This window comes from Leptopilina boulardi, unplaced genomic scaffold (assembly GCF_019393585.1).
Source record: "Leptopilina boulardi isolate dan_hultmark-lab unplaced genomic scaffold, ZJU_Lbou_2.1 LbouV2_317, whole genome shotgun sequence".
NCBI lineage: Eukaryota > Metazoa > Arthropoda > Insecta > Hymenoptera > Figitidae > Leptopilina > Leptopilina boulardi.
The window spans coordinates 183,995-201,752 of record NW_026137882.1 but is presented as its reverse complement, the minus strand read 5'-3'; the positions used below and the strand labels follow the sequence as shown (position 1 = coordinate 201,752).

Sequence of the window (17,758 nt, the reverse complement as noted above, 5' to 3'; positions counted from 1 at the left end):
CTTAAGGAGAAAAATTGTCAAAAAAATTATTTTCTGTTTAAAAAAAAATGTTGCGATCAGGAAATAATTTTTCTGGCAATTCTTCTCTAAAAAAAAAATTAATTAACTTATTATTTAATTAATTAGTTAATTAATTTTTTTCAAGGAGAAAAATTGCCAAAAAAATTATTTTCTGTTTCAAAAAAAATGTTGCGATCAGGAAATAATTTTTCTGGCAATTCTTCTCTAAAAAAAAAATTAATTAACTTATTATTTAATTAATTAGTTAATTAATTTTTTTCAAGGAGAAAAATTGCCAAAAAAATTATTTTCTGTTTCAAAAAAAATGTTGCGATCAGGAAATAATTTTTCTGGCAATTCTCCTCTTTAAAAAAAAATTAATTAACTTATTATTTAATTAATTAGTTAATTAAATTTTTTTCAAGGAGAAAAATTGCCAAATAAATTATTTCGTGTTCAAAAAAAAAGTTGCGATCAGGAAATAATTTTTCTGGCAATTCTTCTCTTTAAAAAAAAATTAATTAACCCATCATTTAATTAATTAACTTTTTTAAAGAGAAGATTTGACAGAAAAATTATTTCCTGCCAAAAAAAATTTGCCAACATAATACCTGCTTTATCCACCTTCTTAATTCTTTTGTTTTTTTAATTTATTTTTCACAAAAGCGAATTTCGCTGTGATTTTAAGTTAATTTTAAAATTCTTCCCTAATATCCTATTAGGATGTCGAACGTTAGATGTGGAAATCAAGGTATGTATAATATCTAGTAATATTAATTATAATCATTTTAAAATATATTTTAATCAAAATATTAATTTAAGATAGTTTTTTGAAATTTTAATCATAACCTTAAAATTTTATTTTAAAGAATTTAAGAATAAATTTTAAATATTGGAACCTACTTCTTATTGAGTTAAAATTATTGTTTTCTATTTAATTGTTATTTTTTTACTGATGATTTGCAACATAATCATTTGCGCAACTCGCGTTCGAGGTCTCCACAGATCCCTGATTCCACCACCCCGCCGTCACCTAATCGTTCTTCTCCCCCATCATCATCAAATTCACCTCATGCATCATCTCCTGGTTCTCCTGCAAGTGAATACGCAACACCACCGAGTTCACCGTCACCCGACGGTTATGCAACACCACCGAGTTCACCGTCACTCGACGGTTATGTAACAGCCCCTTCTTCTCCATTCATTGAGGGTGAAGAAGTGGAATCAGCCCCTGATTCCACTACTCCTAATTTATAATAATTACAAGTTTTTTAGTAATTGTTATTTATTTTTATTAAAATAAATTTTTTTTACAAAAAATTGTTTCTTGTTTTTATGTTCTTCCTAATTTTTTTAATTTCAGAATAGATGAAAATTTAGTTTATGGGGACTTTCTGGTTTAGAATTGACAAAAAAGGAAGGTTTTAAAACTTTTATTGTAAGAACAGTATTAAAGAAATTGTAAAAACTATTTTTGGACATTGTAGCACATTGCGTAGAGAAAATTTAAAAAATTTCTTTGAGTGTATTTAGTTCAATTTCATAGCTGTAGGTGGCGTCTTCCAAAAGATACCTTTTTTTTGGTACGTTAGATTCCGGGCAACCTGTAATACATAAATTCAAGCTCCAAACGGGAATCTCTTCATAAGGATTTATTCTTGTGCCTAAACCTCAAAAACGATTTTTTTTAAAGGTTTTTTTATTTTTTATGTATATTTTTCTCAAAAACTCGCAAAAACGCCGTGTTTTTGGGTCAATTTACCTCCATATAAAAACACAGGGGGTAGAAATATGAGTTTTTAGAGGTTTAGGCACCAGTTTTTTTAAATAAAGAATCGAAAAATTTTTGGGATTTCAAAATCGGTTCGGTAGATTTCGAGAAAAGCTCTGTACCAGTTTGAAAAATGAGTTTTCGAGAAAAACGCGTTCAAAGTTTTCATAACATAAATCATTGAGTCATGAATATCAAACAACTTTTTATTACAACAGAACTTCGTATCCCGCTGTTTTTGGGGTCCCTGATTATGAATTTGATGTCCGTTTTGGAAAATCCAAAATGGCGGATCCAATATGGCGGACGAAAAAATAAAAATTCAACCGTATTTGCTTAAAACTTGTTACTCGGGGGTTTTTGGGGTCGCTGATTACGAATTTGATGTCCGTTTTTGAAAATTCAAAATGGCGGATCCAATATGGCGGACGAAAAAATAAAAATTCAACCGGATTTGCTTAAAACTTGCTACTCGGGGGTTTTAAGCAAATCCGGTTGAATTGTTATTTTTTGTCCGCCATATTGGATCCGCCATTTTGTATTTTCAAAAACTGACATCAAATTCGTGATCAGCGACCCCAAAAACCCTCGAGTAACATGTTTCAAGCTAATATCAATAAAAGAGGAACACCAAATATGTAAATAAGATAACTGTAGATTGTTGTTGAAATACATACCGTCATAAATATTGTTATAACTTTTGTTTTTGTACATATTTTTTAAAAAACGTTTTGGGACAGTTATTCTATTATACTATGGAACATTTTTAAGCAAAAAAAATCGATTTTTTTGAAATTCTAAACCAGAAAGTCCCCTTATTAAAAAAAAATTTTTGAAAAAAAAATTTATTATTCGAGATATTTGCATTAAAAATTAGTGCAACTTTTTTTTAATTACTCATAACTATTTTGAATGAACGCATTATAAATTAATAATTAATAATTATTATTATTTAAATAATTAATAACATCTTAAGGAGTGAAGATAAACAGTTTATTCTTTTTTTTATTTGAAAGGTGATATAATTTTGTATCAAAAAAAGAATATTAAGTATTACTAAAAATCTAAAATTAATTATAAAATGTCATTTAGAGAAAGACTAAAAAATATAGTGACGAGAACTTAAAAATCTACAATTAAATATTTCTCCATCAATTCTTCATCAAGCTGAAGATCCTCATTATTTTTCCGAACTATAATAAATTCAACTTTTCTTTTTTTGTTTTTATCATAACTATGGGAATGAAAATAATTATGTTCTTGAACCGTTTCCGGTTCGTTTGTAGCAGATTCAAAAACATTACTTTCACGTTCCGGTTTTTGAGAATCTCCAGTTTGAACATTTGAAAGATTTAAAACGTTGCTTTCAAATACGTCTTCAAAATTTATGTTATCTTCTGGATTGGTGGACTCAGGAAATTCCAAGTCATTTGGAAGATTTTGAGGTTCAATAGGATCTTCAATGGTAAAAGGAAGGACAGCATGGTCAGACACAAGTAGTATGGCTAGGAGAGTTCTAGGACAGGTTCTGATCTCGGCTAAGTTACCCACAGTCGGTAACTGCTCTGTCGGTAATGCAGATTTCTACATTATCAGCAGCTGGTCGAATTCAAACCCAGTTGGTATGGTAGGAATCTGTTTTACCGACAGAGCACTTGGCGGGAAATTTAAAAATTTATTTGAAAATTCAAATTCGCTAGTGACGCCATTTTGTTTTACCGACCGAGTTAGTTTACTAACCACCCAACAGATGGCGCCACTAGCGAATTCAAATCTGCTTGGCGGGAAATTTAAATTTTTTTTCGATAATTCAAATTTGGTTGGCCGCCATTTTGTTTTACCGATCAAGTTGATTGGTAGAAAACCCAACAGATGGCGCCACGATTTTCTATAAAAATATTTTTTATTGCTACATTAAAGTTATTATTAATTATTATAATTGTATACTTATTAATTATTGGTGTAAGTATTAATTAAATGTGATAATAAATAATTAATTGTTAAAATATAAATTGATTACTGCTAATTATTATCAACTTATTCAATTATTTATTATCAATATATACTACTTCAATTTGAACTAAGGTGAGTTTAATAATATATAAATTATTGTTTACCACTTACAGATTATTTACTATTAATCATAACTATTTTATTATATATTACATTTATTGTAAGTATTAGGTATTAATTATAATTAGTTGATTAATCAATACTATAATATACAATTTTAAATTTAAAATTGTATTTCGCGCCAAGATAATTCCAATTGCGATATTCTCGAATCATTATTCTCTCAGTCCTGAAAGAATTGGAAGTCTCTCATTGGCTCATTCTTATTATCAAAAAATTAACAGTTTTAACAATAAAATTATAATAAAAGCCTTGATTAATTAACTAATTATAATTAATACTTAATAAAATTAGTATTATTGTTCATTTTAATACATATTAAATATTTTCTTAAAATTATTTACAAAATTCACATGTGTACTTTCCTCGTTTTCAAACATTTTCTTGTTTGGCGGGAATTTTTAACTTTCAATTGACATAACATTTCAAATTTATTATTGTATAAGTTTATAAATTATATTTTAAGGAAATAGAAAAAGCGCGAAATTTGAAAGTAATATAAGTAGTATATACATATAATAGTATATTCTTCAAAGATTCATAATAATGAATAATAATTTGAATTTGCTTATAAAAAATTAAGATTTTTAAAATAATAAATTATTGTTATTATTATTTAACGAAAATAAATCAAACAATAGCAGACGACACGAAACGGAACGGGGGAATTATAATCCAACGTTGCCAAGCGTTGAGCTAGTACTACGTGATACAAATGAAAACTTAAATGGGCATTGATTTGACTGACGTTGGAGGGAGAGAACTTCCTTAAAGGAATACTATATTAAAAACAGTTTTTCAAATTTTATCAATGATAAACACAATTGTAGAATTGAAAATTGTAAAAATTGTGGAATATGTTGAGAATTTTTTCTATTATGCCACCCCTGAGTCGCCATATTAATATCAAACCTAACCCTCAGTGCAAACAACTCAGTGTCGAGTATTTTATAGTAAATTTAGAAAACGTATGACAATGCAGCGAGAAAATGTAAGTACAATTTAATTATTTATATATAACTTATAATATAAATATAATTTCATTTATAAAATCACTTTTTATCATAAAATGTCAAACATTCTAACACTACACTCCACCGTCAAATTTAAAAGAATATTAGATTAATAAAACTTTATATTTCCATCCAGTAGTGAATAAAATTTAAACTGTTTTTAATAATATTAATAATAATAACTTCCATTAAAAAAATTTTTTTTTCAGCATAATCTTATCTCTATGTTAGAGGCTATGGAGAATATTCAATATGACCCAGAGGAACCGGCGTTATTCCTGAGGGCATCTGAACAGGGCCGGGATATACCACAAGCGGCGCCAAGGTTGACTGTTACTCAGATTGCTGCACGACCAGATTCACCACAACCGGTACAGGAGCCAGGTCCGTGGAGTCGTACTCAAACTCATCCGCAACAGCCAACCTTGATGACAAGATCAATAAATAATACTGCTGCACAAGAGGTGTCAATGCCGCAGGTTGAAAATTACCCAGCAGCAGCACCAAGACGTCGAATTGCACATGTGCCACAACCTGCTCCACGACCACCACAACCTGCTTCACGACCTGTTCCACGACGACCACCACAACCTGCTCCACGACGACCACCACAACCAGCTCCACGACGACCACCACAACCTGCTCCACGACGACAACCACAACCTGCTCCACGACGACCACCACAACCAACTCCACGACGACAACCACAACCTGCCCCGCGTCGAGCAATTGAAATTGCTGCTCGACCCTTAAAAAGTACTGCTCAACAACGCTTGACAAAAGCGATGAGAGCAATGGTGACGGCTTCAACTAGGAACAGGCGTTAATTTCACACGACATTTCTTTTATTTTATTTTTTTTCTCTATTATTATTTTTTTTCAACATTTTCATTCTCTTTTTTTTCAATTTCACATGTCATTATCACTGTTTATTTTCCATTTCACACGACATTTCTTTTATTTTATTTTTTTTCTCTATTATCATTTTTTTTTCAACATTTTCATTCTCTTTTTTTCAATTTCACATGTCATTTTCACTGTTTATTTTCCATTTCACACGAAATTTCTTTTATTTTATTTTTCTCTCTATTATCATTTTTTTTCAACATTTTCATTCTCTTTTTTTCAATTTCACATGTCATTTTCACTGTTTATTTTCTATTTCACACGACATTTCTTTTATTTTATTTTTTTTCTCTATTATCATTTTTTTTTCTTTTATATTCTTGTTTCTTTTCATATTAATAACAAGAAAAAGGTTTTAGTTTGAATATGTACAAGGTATATCAAATATATATTTAAACTAAAACCTTTCTTTTTTACATATTTCATGTGTTATAGTTTGTCATTATCGTAGGTTTTGCATGTAATACCATTTTATTTTATATTTATTTGTTTATACTTGTTTTGAAGTTATTTTTAAATTTGAATGTTATTGTTTTTTTTTCCATTTCATACGCTCTGCATGTAGTACAATTTTAGTTTATATTTATTTTTTTATGCTAGTTTGAAGTAATTTTAAATTTGTATGTTATTGTTTATTTTCTTCACTTTTTTTTGTAAATTAAGTATGTAAAAAAGAAAGCATTACTTTTACACATATATTTGATATACCTTGTACATAGTAACATTTATTTATTATTTTTTGTAATGCACATATGTAAAAAAAAGTTTTTTTTGTTTTTATATTTTATATATATATTTTATACATATGTACAATTATTTCTTATTTTTTAAAAATATATTTTTTCATTTTGTCTTATTTACTGCTTTATATATATTTTTTTTTGCATGATTTAAAATAGGTTTTTCACTGATAAGACATTTTCTTTACATAAATTTCATTCGCTCTCCTTTTTATTTCTATACATGAGTTTCATTTAGTGTACATTTTATTTCTATACTTTTATAGATTTGAAAACTAGTTTAATTCTCTATGCTTTATTTTTGTTTAAAAATAATTTCACATTTATTCTATATTAACTAAATATTAATTTTATATATTCCCTTGCTTTAATAATATAGTTACAAATAATCTATTAAGGTAAGTTTAATAATTTATAGTTACTATATATTATTTCTTTTTCTCAATTAAGCTAAGTTTAATAACTTATAACTAATTTTTTATATTTATACGATATATATTAAAAATTTTAACTTATATTGTATTAATTAATAATACTGATTTTAACTATTTTATAATTATTTCATATTTTTTTATAACTTTTAATATTAAATTCAGCAATAAATTAAACAATATTAATTTAATATATTAAGTATTATAAATAATAGGAATAATCGTACAATTTAAATTTCGCGCGTTACCGACGGCGTGTTCAAATCGTAGAAGCTTCACTCAACGGCCGCTCACACAAGGTGTTGAGAGCGCGTGGTGGGGTAATCGCATGGTGGGGTGAGTGCGTGGTAGGGTGAGGGTTATAAGATTCTGAGCACCACGGCAGAGAAGCATAATCTGCTTCTAGGGATTACAAGGAGCGGTCCACCATGGAGCAGTGGTGCACATGCTACCGGTGCCACATAATGAGGGTGTCAATTCATAATGTAAGTATATTGTAATGTAATATAGTGTAATATAGTGTAATACAATGTAATATAGTGTAATACAATGTAATATAATGTAATATAGTGTAATATAGTGTAATATAGTGTAATACAATGTAATATAATGTAATATAGTGTAATATAGTGTAAAATAATGTAATATAATGTAAAATAATTTCCTTAGTTGCAGAATGAAGGCAATGAGATACCGTTGCCAGCAACCCCGCCAGAGTCTCCACTAAGGGTGCAGACGCCATCTTGGGTGGAGCTGGGATCACCGCCAGGGACTCCACCACAGTCCCCGACGCCATCTCTACCAGAGGTTAGAGCGCCAACCCCCCCTCCGCAGCCCAGGATGCCGACGCCACCCCCTCCTGCTGGAGGTCGTCAACGTCGTCGTCGTCGTCGTCGTCAGAGACGACTAAATATTATAATTAATATTAACATTTAATAAATAAATAAATAAGTTTTTTTAAATAAGTTTTTTTTTTGCGCAAGCGTAATCATAGGAGTGGGGGTAATAAGTATGAGTGAGGGAAAAATGTGATACTGCTAATGTGTAAAGATAGGAGTAGGGGTAATAAGTAGAAGTGGGGTAAATTGTAAACAGCGCATGCGCGAAAGGTGAGAGTGGAGATTCTGGGGTATATATTGAGGATCTCTAGCAGTTTCAGTCAATAACTGTTCTGTTCACAGGTTCAGCAGCAGCAGCAGCAGCAGCAGCAGGAGTCTTCCTTGGCTATTACTAACTGTCTTATTACTTTTTGGATATATTTACTATCTTTTTTTTGTTACATTTCTTGTTATATTTACCGTGTTTATTGCATTTACTTTGTTTTGATTTCTAAGTTAAGTACTTTAGTTTGTAAGTTTGTTCTGATTAGTTTAAGGATTTTAGCTTATAAGTGTGTTTTTTGATTTTTATTGTATTTTTTTGTTTATTATATTTATCTTTCTTATTTCTAGATTAAGTAATTTAGTTTGTAAGTTCGTTTTGTTCAGTTTAAGTATTTTATATTCTAAGTTTGTTTTTTAGGTTAAGTGTGTTAGCTTGTAAGTTCAATTTCAGGTTCAGACATGAAGCGGAAGGCTACAACCACCGATGGACCACGTAAGTTTCCAAATTACGCGACCATCCTTGATGAGAGTGACTTAACTGTTGCTCTCATCAAGGAAGCTCTTGAACTGATTCCACTGCTCGATGACGTAAATGTAAGACGCTCTTTTGTTGATCGATGGATTGTAGAATGCTCACAACATGAAAACTTGTTTCGCGCGTTATTCGAGTCTCACATTGTAGATGGCGCTGGAATCGGTGACCCAGATATTAATAATCGTGTGCGCTGGGAAGAGTGTGAGAGTGCATTTGCGTGTAGATTGTACACCAATGCAGTCCTAAACTTAGTACATATCGATATTAGCGCATTCTTGGACGATGCGTCCACGCTTTTTCAAGATCACATAAAAGGGGCCTTAAATAAGAATGGACCCATTTTGGTGTATGGTGTTCTCATCGCACATTTTAAAAGGGTTGAGAATGGTGAGGAGATTGTTAAGCCTATTCCTTTCGGATGCAAGGCTAACAGCATCTTCATCACAACCCTCTTAGATGATTGGTTCGATGAGAACATTAAGCAGCCAATCTTGCGCAGCGTAGAAGAATTTCACGCAAAGGGTTCAAATTGGAATCTCCAATCAATTATAAGACTTGAAATGAATGTAAACAAGTATAACCCTTTGCGTGCAAGCTCATATATTGATCTACCACCCCAAATTAAAAGAAAAAAAGCTTGTATTAACGTGAAAAATGAAGATAATAAATGTTTTAAGTGAGCCGTTCTCTCAGCCTTACATTCAAATGTAGTAAGAAGTGATCGAGTTTCCAGTTATGAAGAATTTAATGATGACTTAAATTTTGAAGGTATAGATTTTCCAGTATCACTAAAAAATGTCCCGAAATTTGAAAAGTTGAATGACATTTCAATTAATGTCTATGGACTTTCAAAGTTTTACGGTGATTTTTCAGTACATCCTCTTCACCTCACTGCGGAGAAAAGAGATAAACATGTAAATCTCTTATACGTTGCGGATATGTATGCGGATGAGAGTGTTGAAGAGAATATAATATGTGATGGCGGTGATTTTTTGAATTTCCATTATGTATGGATAAAAGACTTATCACGCCTTGTGTCGAAACAATTGTCTGCTAAAAATGGTAAAAAACATATATGTGACAGATGCTTACATTATTTTTCTTCTATAGATAGACTGAATGAACATCTCGAAAATTGTAAAAAAATGAATGAGTGTAAAATTAAATTACCAAAGCCCGATAAGTGTACAATCACGTTTAAAAATTATAAAAATAAGGAAAAAGTTCCTTTTGTGATATACGCCGACTGTGAAAGTTTACTTCTTCCCGCCGATGAAGATGTAGACAATTTAAGTAAGACTGAAGTGTTCCAGCGACATAAATTGTTAAGCATCGGCTATTATATAAAATGTAGTTACGATGAATCATTATGTAAATATGTACCTTGTCCGAAGCATGAATCCGACCCTGCTAAATGGTTCACTGAGGAATTAAGGCAATTATCTGAAAAAATTGATAATGTCTTTAAAAATCCAATACCAATGACTGCCTTAACTCCTCAGGAAATCAATGATTTCAAGCGAGAAACCACTTGTCATATTTGTCATCAGAAAATACCTGCAAGCGAAAAGAAAGTCCGCGATCATTGTCACCTTACTGGCAAATATAGGGGTGCTGCCCATGAATCATGTAATCTAAATTATCAAGATTGTCAAACGATACCTGTAGTTTTCCATAACCTAAGTGGCTATGACGCCCATTTTATAATTCACGCGATTTCTACGAGCTTTGAAGGGAAAATTAACCTCCTCCCCATTAACAAGGAGAAGTATATCTCCTTCACCAAACATGTTAAGGGGAGTGAGGTCAAATTTCGATTCATCGACTCATTGCGATTCATGGCAGCATCCCTAGAAAAACTCGCATCGTATTTAGACGAGTATAAAATTGTCAACCTCGTTTTTTCCAGTACGGTGACAGATCCGGATAAAATAAAACTGTTGACGCGAAAGGGAGTATTTCCATATGAGTATTTCGACTCCAAAAGTAAGTTAGATGAGACTGAATTACCCCCGATAGAGAAATTTTACAGTACTCTTTACGATGCTAGTATTTCTGATGAAGAGTATAAGCATGCACAGAATGTATGGTCTGAGTTTGATTGTCAAAATCTCAATGACTATGTTCATTTGTACATGAAAACTGATGTATTATTGCTTGCAGATGTTTTTGAGAATTTCCGAGAACAATGTATTAAAGCGTACGGATTAGATCCAGCACACTATTATACAACCCCTGGTTTAACTTGGGATGCTATGCTCAAGTACACGAGTATAGGATTACAACTTATAACCGATATTGATATGATTATGTTTGTTGAGTCGGGTATCAGAGGTGGCATTAGTCAATGTTGCAACCGCTATGCGAAAGCGAATAATCCGTATATGGAAAAGTTTGATAAAGCCGAAGATACAAGTTATATAATGTACTTCGATGCCAACAATTTGTATGGTTGGGCAATGGCACAATCGCTCCCTTATGGCGGCTTTAAATGGGTTGAAAATGTCGATGATGCTTTTAATTTTAATTTACCTGACGATTCCCCTATTGGGTACATTCTAGAAGTCGATTTGGAGTATCCGAAAGAAATTCATGATACTCACAAAGACATGCCGTTCTGTGCTGAAAATATGAAACCTCCATTATCAAAGCAGGAGAAATTATTAACAACTCTCCTGCCAAAAGAAAAGTATGTGATACATTATCGAACGCTAAAGCAAGTTCTCTCAAATGGCATTAAACTTGTTAAAATTCACCGCGTGCTACAGTTTAAGCAGTCAACTTGGCTTAAACCGTACATTGACTACAACACGATGATGAGAACCAACGCCAAGAATGAGTTTGAAAAGAATTTGTTCAAACTAATGAACAACGCTGTTTACGGTAAGACGATGGAAAATGTCCGTAAACATGTCGACATTAAGCTTGTTACACAATGGTTTGGTCGCTACGGAGCTGAAGCCCTTATTTCCCGACCCAACTTCCATAGTCGAGCGATATTCGATGAGAATCTGGTTGCCATTGAACTGCGTAAAACCGAAGTACTACTCAACAAACCGATATACGTAGGGTTAAGTGTGCTTGATATATCTAAGACGCTAATCTATGATTTTCACTACGGATATATGTTAGAAAAGTACGGTGAAAATTGTAAACTGATGTATACCGATACAGACAGTCTAATCTATGAAATCAAATGCAAAGATGTCTACAATGACATGAAAAATGATATCCAAAAGTTTGATACGTCAGATTATCCCGCAAGCAACGTGTACGGCATTCCGCAAGCCAACAAAAAGATCCTCGGCCTCATGAAAGATGAGTGCAACGGTAGAATTGTAACTGAATTTGTTGGCTTGCGGAGTAAGCTGTACAGTGTACGCGTCGAAGATAAAGATTTTATTAAAAAAGCCAAAGGTATTAAAGCCGGCGTTGTTAAAAAGACCATTCAATTTGATGATTATGTAAAATGTCTACGAGATTTTGACATTCAAACTCGCACGCAGTATAATATAAGATCGCGGCCACACAATGTTGAAACTGTTAAACAGTTGAAAGTAGCCTTATCTCCACAAGACGATAAACGGTACTTGTTACCGGGGAGTACCGATACTCTACCGTGGGGTCACTATGCGATCCCAAATCTCGACGATTTGTAAATAGTTGATAAGTTCGAGAAAAAATGTCGGGAAATGTAAAGGCTGTGATAAAAGAAATAAATAGAACAATTGTATTTTATTTTCATGTGTTTTTTATTTAAAAATTCCTTACATATATACATTATAACATTGATTTAACATTGATTTAACATTGATTTAACATTGATTTAACATTGATTCAACATTGATTCAACATTGATTTAACATTGATTTAACATTGATTTAACATTGATTCAACATTGATTCAACATTGATTCAACATTGATTCAACATTGATTTAACATTGATTCAACATTGATTTAACATTGATTTAACATTGATTTAACATTGATTCAACATTGATTCAACATTGATTCAACATTGATTCAACATTAACTATAAATTATACATTTGCTTTGTCTTCCCAAGTGTTGTGAGAGTTATCGAAACCAAGCCACTTGACAAGAACTTTGTTTCCACGTGTCCTGAGAATTTTCTCAACAAGATAAATGTCTGAATATTTCACTTTTAGAAGCTCCTCTTCATAGAATCCTCCACTGATGGGTTGATCTTGGTAATCCTTGAGTTTGTAAGTCACAGGTTGAGTTGATTCCACTTTATCAATTGTAAATATTTCAGTAGTCCAATTAGGAGTATAACCTTTTTCGAAAATATTTTTATATTTGCTAACTCGCACTTTATCACCAATTTTAAATTTAGATCGTCTTAACGGAATTTTTCTTAGCTTCGAGATTCGATCTTTTAAAATATCAACATGTTGTGCAGTAACATCTTTAGGCTTCATTCCAATTGTTCTATGTTTTGTGTCATTATAAGTAGAAATGAGGTTAGGTAATATATCATACCACTTGTAATTTCCTCGTAAACTGAATTGCATCCACATTTTCCTTTTAAGTGTTCTATTAAATCTTTCAACAATAGATGCTTTCAAGTTACTGTATGTTGAATAAAAATTAATTTTGTACTTTTTCATTAAAGCTTCAAATTGAGAATTGTAGAATTCTTTACCTTTATCGGAATGAAGGTTTTTTGGAATACGTCCTTTTTCAAATATGAATTTCATTGCGTTAGTCACATCTTTTCCATTTTTACTTTTTACTGGAACAGCCCAAGCATACTTGGATAAGATATCTATGACTGTAAGTAAATAATTGTAACCTTTGTTTATTTTTGAATAAGGTAGCATTTCAACTAAATCTGCTTGCCAGGTGTCATCAATATCACGCATTTCTACGCGACGGCGATGGAAATTTTTTCTAGCCTGTGTATGAAGTTCAGTTACTACTGTTAACTTTTTATCAGCCATCATTCTTTAATAAATTTAGCTGCATTAAATATAAATTTTGCTGTGATTCAATTTGTTTTAGTTTTTCGTTAACTCTGTCCTCAATAATTTGCATAAAAAGATTCAAGTCATCAATAGATGATCTTAATGATGACGTAACTTGGAAAATAGTTTTTATTTCGTTTTTTACAATGTTTTGTACAAGTCTTAAATTTACTGCATCATGCAGTTCTTCAGCGTCTTTAACGTTACAAAGTCTTTTATTATCTATATCAAAGTGTCCACTTGAATTAACTTTAAATCCAACTCCAGTAGGTCCACGTCTTGCTATTACTGTTCCTCCTTGACTGAGAGGATGTCCGAACAGATCAATGCTCATTATTGAAATGAATGACATTTACTAAAGCACACCTTAATATATGATTTTAGCCTCACGTAATTCCTCAATAATTGACATAATTTCATTATTATGACTAGTATTGCCAGCTCCTTGAGATGCCATCAGTAATCGAAGACGATCAACCAATTCATTTGGATCATCCCAATAAATATAATCTGGTTTAAAACTTTTATTCGCAATCATAAATTTAGGTAGTGAACTACCACTTATAGATGACTCTTTTGTAGAAGGAAATAATTTTGATATAATATTCATGTATTTAAAACTTTTATCTCTATGAATAGAGTTAGAGGAACTATAGTTTTTTCTATGTGCATTGGAGGTGGTAAGAATTTGTTTATAACTATTCATATCATGTTCACTAATGTATGATTTTTCAGGTTTGTTTTTAAATAAAAGTTCTAATAACCCAGAGGTAATTTTAAAACGTTTATCTTCAATATCTACAATGTGATTTTTAAAGATTATGGTTTTATTACCAAACATAAGGGAACCATCATTAGCTTTGCGTACTCCATATATCATATCCAAACATTGTTTTCTATTATGTTTTATCAAAAATATATATTTACTAACTAATTTATCAATGTCAGATCCGGGTTTTAGTGTTTCACCATCATCAGTACTCATATAATTTATATCATCATCACTATCATTTTTATCAGATGCAGCTTTATTTTCAATCTCTTCTTTCTTTTCAATATTAACATTTTCATGTTTATAATCTGTCAAGTTAATAATTTTTTGTAAAGGTTGAACTACTGGTTTAAAGGTTTCATTCAAAACATTTTCGACAGCTTCCTTCCCTAATTTCAACATACGATGCTTCCGTCTAATTGCCTCACTAGCTTTAGCAATTTGACGTAGATACTCTTTCTCTTTATGAAACATGTTGATATTTCAAGTTTTAAAACAACACTAATACTATTTTAAAAATTATCATGTATTTATAGTGCTAGAAAACTGTCGAATCCTTTTCTATATCTTCCATCATTTAAATTAGAATCTTTATCAATTACTACAAAGCCATATTTGTCTGAATTCCAACATGTTGAACATAACTCTCGAAATTGATTAAATGTCATGTCAGTATTAACATGCTCATCAACCGTATGTTTTATCCGCATTTAATAATAGTGATGAGATTCGAATTGCTGTTCAACATCAAGATTTATACATTCTTCCCTCTAAAAGTACATTACATGTACATGGAAGATTAGTTAAAACTAATAATACTGCTGTAACAAATACAAAACTAATTAGCAATAGTATTTGTTACATGTTTAATGAGATTCGTTATGAATTAAATGGCGTTGAGATTGATCATTGTAAAAATGTTGGTCTAACGACAACAATGAAATCATACATTTCTCAAACACCTAATCAGATGATTTATGCTGAGAATGCAGGTTATCTTGACTTTGATGATGCTAGTAGAGTAACTAATACTGATGGATATTTTGATGTAAATATACCACTAAATATGATTCTTGGATTTGCTGAGGACTATCGAAAGATTGTTGTAAATGCAAAACATGAACTTATTTTAACAAGATCTCGTACAGACCTTAATGCTATAGTTAACATTGACGGATTAGAGCGTGAAGAATTCAAAATTGTAATTAATAAAATTGAATGGATGATTCCATATTTATTTGTTAGTGATCGACAAAAAATTGAATTACTAAAATACACTGAAAAAGATTCACCTATTACGATGAGTTTCAGAGCATGGGACTTGTATGAGTATCCTATGATTCCTGCTACACGAAAACACATATGGACTGTAAAAACTTCAACTCAAGTTGAAAAACCTAGATATGTTATTCTTGGTTTTCAAACAAACCGAAAAGAAAATCATACAAGCTATGCCAACATTTTTGATAATTGTAATTTAACCAATGTAAAACTTTACTTAAATTCACAATACTATCCATATGGTAATTTGAATTTAAATTTTAATCAAGGTCAATTTTCTATTCTTTATGATATGTATTGTAATTTTCAATCATCATACTATGGAAAAGAACCTGAGCCTTTGCTAAACAGAAATAACTTTAAAGATTATGCACCACTAGCTGTCATAGATTGTTCAAAACAAAACGAATTTTTAAAACAGTCATCTGTAGATGTACGCCTGGAATTTGAAGCTAGTGATAATTTTCCCAATAATACAGCTGCATACTGTTTAATAATTCATGATCGTATTATCCAATATTCAACAATCAGCGGTGTTGTTAAAAAAGTATCATGATTGGTGGTTGTAATCGCCAATCAGAAGAGAGGAAAGGGTGTTAGTGGTGGGGAGGAGTGACTATAAAAGGAGCAGTTCTATGCAGCTTGGGTCATTCCTCTGTTACAGATATCATGTCGTACGTTATAGATATCCAATATTTCAAAAGACCCTACAACGAGTTTGTCATCAAGGAGCTGGCTATTCTACCTCTTCAAGAAGATGCTCATCCATTGGTCTACCTCTTCGAGCCGCCATACGCCTGGAGTCGATTACCAGCAAGATACAAATGTGAGAATCGATGGCTGACAAATAATTATCATGGTATCGATTGGGCTGCCGGCGACATACCTTATGAAGAATTACAACCTATAGTAAAAGAAGTATTAATTGGTACACCTACTGTTTACGTAAAAGGTTTGGAAAAACAAAGATGGCTGGAAAAATATACTTTAAACGTATTTAATTTAGATGATTTCAAATGTCCATCATTAAAAAGTTTAGATGTAGATAATTCATCTACATGTACAAACCACACACGTAGTTTTAGCAATTGCGCTGTTAAAAATGTATGTAACCTACGAAATTGGTTGATACAACCATCAAATGTACTACGAAATAATATAGAAAATAATTATGAAGTTGATAACGATTGTACTTTAAAAGACTTTTATAATGATTGTGAAAATTTTATATGCAATGAATAAATGTATAAAAATGTATTTAAAATGTTTTAAATTAATTTACCCTACCTTCCTATTATCTTAATTATATGTTTAAGCTATTTTTAACGAGTTTAAGCATGTATAAACTTGTCTTATGACGTCACAAAGTGGGTGTGGCTAACTTCGGAGTGGTGGGGGTATTACGCATGCGTGGAAAATGCTGAGATGAACTGTGCATGCGTAGAAGAAGGAGTGACGGTAAATAGCAAGAGTAGGGGGTAAAAGTCTATTGCGCATGCACGAGCAAAATTTTAGAGTATAAATATATGGTCCATAAGCATTTTTGCTCATTCTTCTTTTGTTCACAGTTTTAGCAGCTATGGATCTCAGTAAAATCAACGCCATTGGCCGTATGGATGCATTTTTGCCAACGAAGCCGCTCTCCGAATTGACTCCTGGACATAAGTATCCAATTACAAAGATCCAGGTAGTCAACACCAAATATGGAGAAAAAATTGTTGTTGAGGTAGATAAAAAGTTCAATACATTCCTACATTCAAGATTTGTACCAATGTTCACTGATGATTCCATATGCTTCGAACAAATGAAAGAAACAATTGACGCTGGACAATTACGTTTAAAATATGTTGGTGGTCCATACAACCATATTGAATTTAAAATAAAACAAGTGTAAATATTGTATATTGAATATAATAAATGTATAAAATGTTATTTACGTTGTATTTAATTCAATACCTCATTAGTATTAAGTTAGAATTAAGACTATATTTAGGTTAAGTTTAACTTGATGGTAAATAATCAATAAAGTAAAGTGGTGCCATCTATTAAGTGTTTGACCATCTAATTTGGTCGGTAAAACAGGG

At 31.3% G+C, this 17,758-nt stretch overlaps 2 protein-coding genes across 2 annotated transcripts; both read left to right on the top strand.

The window, feature by feature from the left end:
• Positions 1-5,153: 5,153 nt before the first annotated feature.
• On the top strand, positions 5,154-5,744 carry LOC127284053 (proline-rich proteoglycan 2-like). The gene has a single exon (XM_051309335.1). It carries the CDS (start codon positions 5,154-5,156, stop codon positions 5,742-5,744), a length of 591 nt encoding a protein of 196 aa, XP_051165292.1.
• Positions 5,745-7,458: 1,714 nt separating this feature from the next.
• On the top strand, positions 7,459-12,291 carry LOC127284052 (uncharacterized). The gene is made up of 6 exons (XM_051309332.1): positions 7,459-7,479; positions 7,664-7,801; positions 8,176-8,230; positions 8,549-9,271; positions 9,401-9,616; positions 9,743-12,291. Exons 1-6 carry the CDS (start codon positions 7,459-7,461, stop codon positions 12,289-12,291), a joined length of 3,702 nt encoding a protein of 1,233 aa, XP_051165289.1.
• Positions 12,292-17,758: the final 5,467 nt, after the last annotated feature.

Bases quoted from the DNA above. Each gene is read 5' to 3' on its own strand.
- LOC127284052 (XM_051309332.1), top strand. From the start codon at position 7,459: ATGAGGGTGTCAATTCATAAT. The intron at 7,802-8,175 runs GTTAGAGCGCCA...TTCTGTTCACAG, and splicing joins CGACGCCATCTCTACCAGAG to GTTCAGCAGCAGCAGCAGCA. The intron at 9,617-9,742 runs GTGATTTTTTGA...TTTCTTCTATAG, and splicing joins GAATATAATATGTGATGGCG to ATAGACTGAATGAACATCTC.
- LOC127284053 (XM_051309335.1), top strand. From the start codon at position 5,154: ATGGAGAATATTCAATATGACCCAGAGGAACCGGCGTTATTCCTGAGG.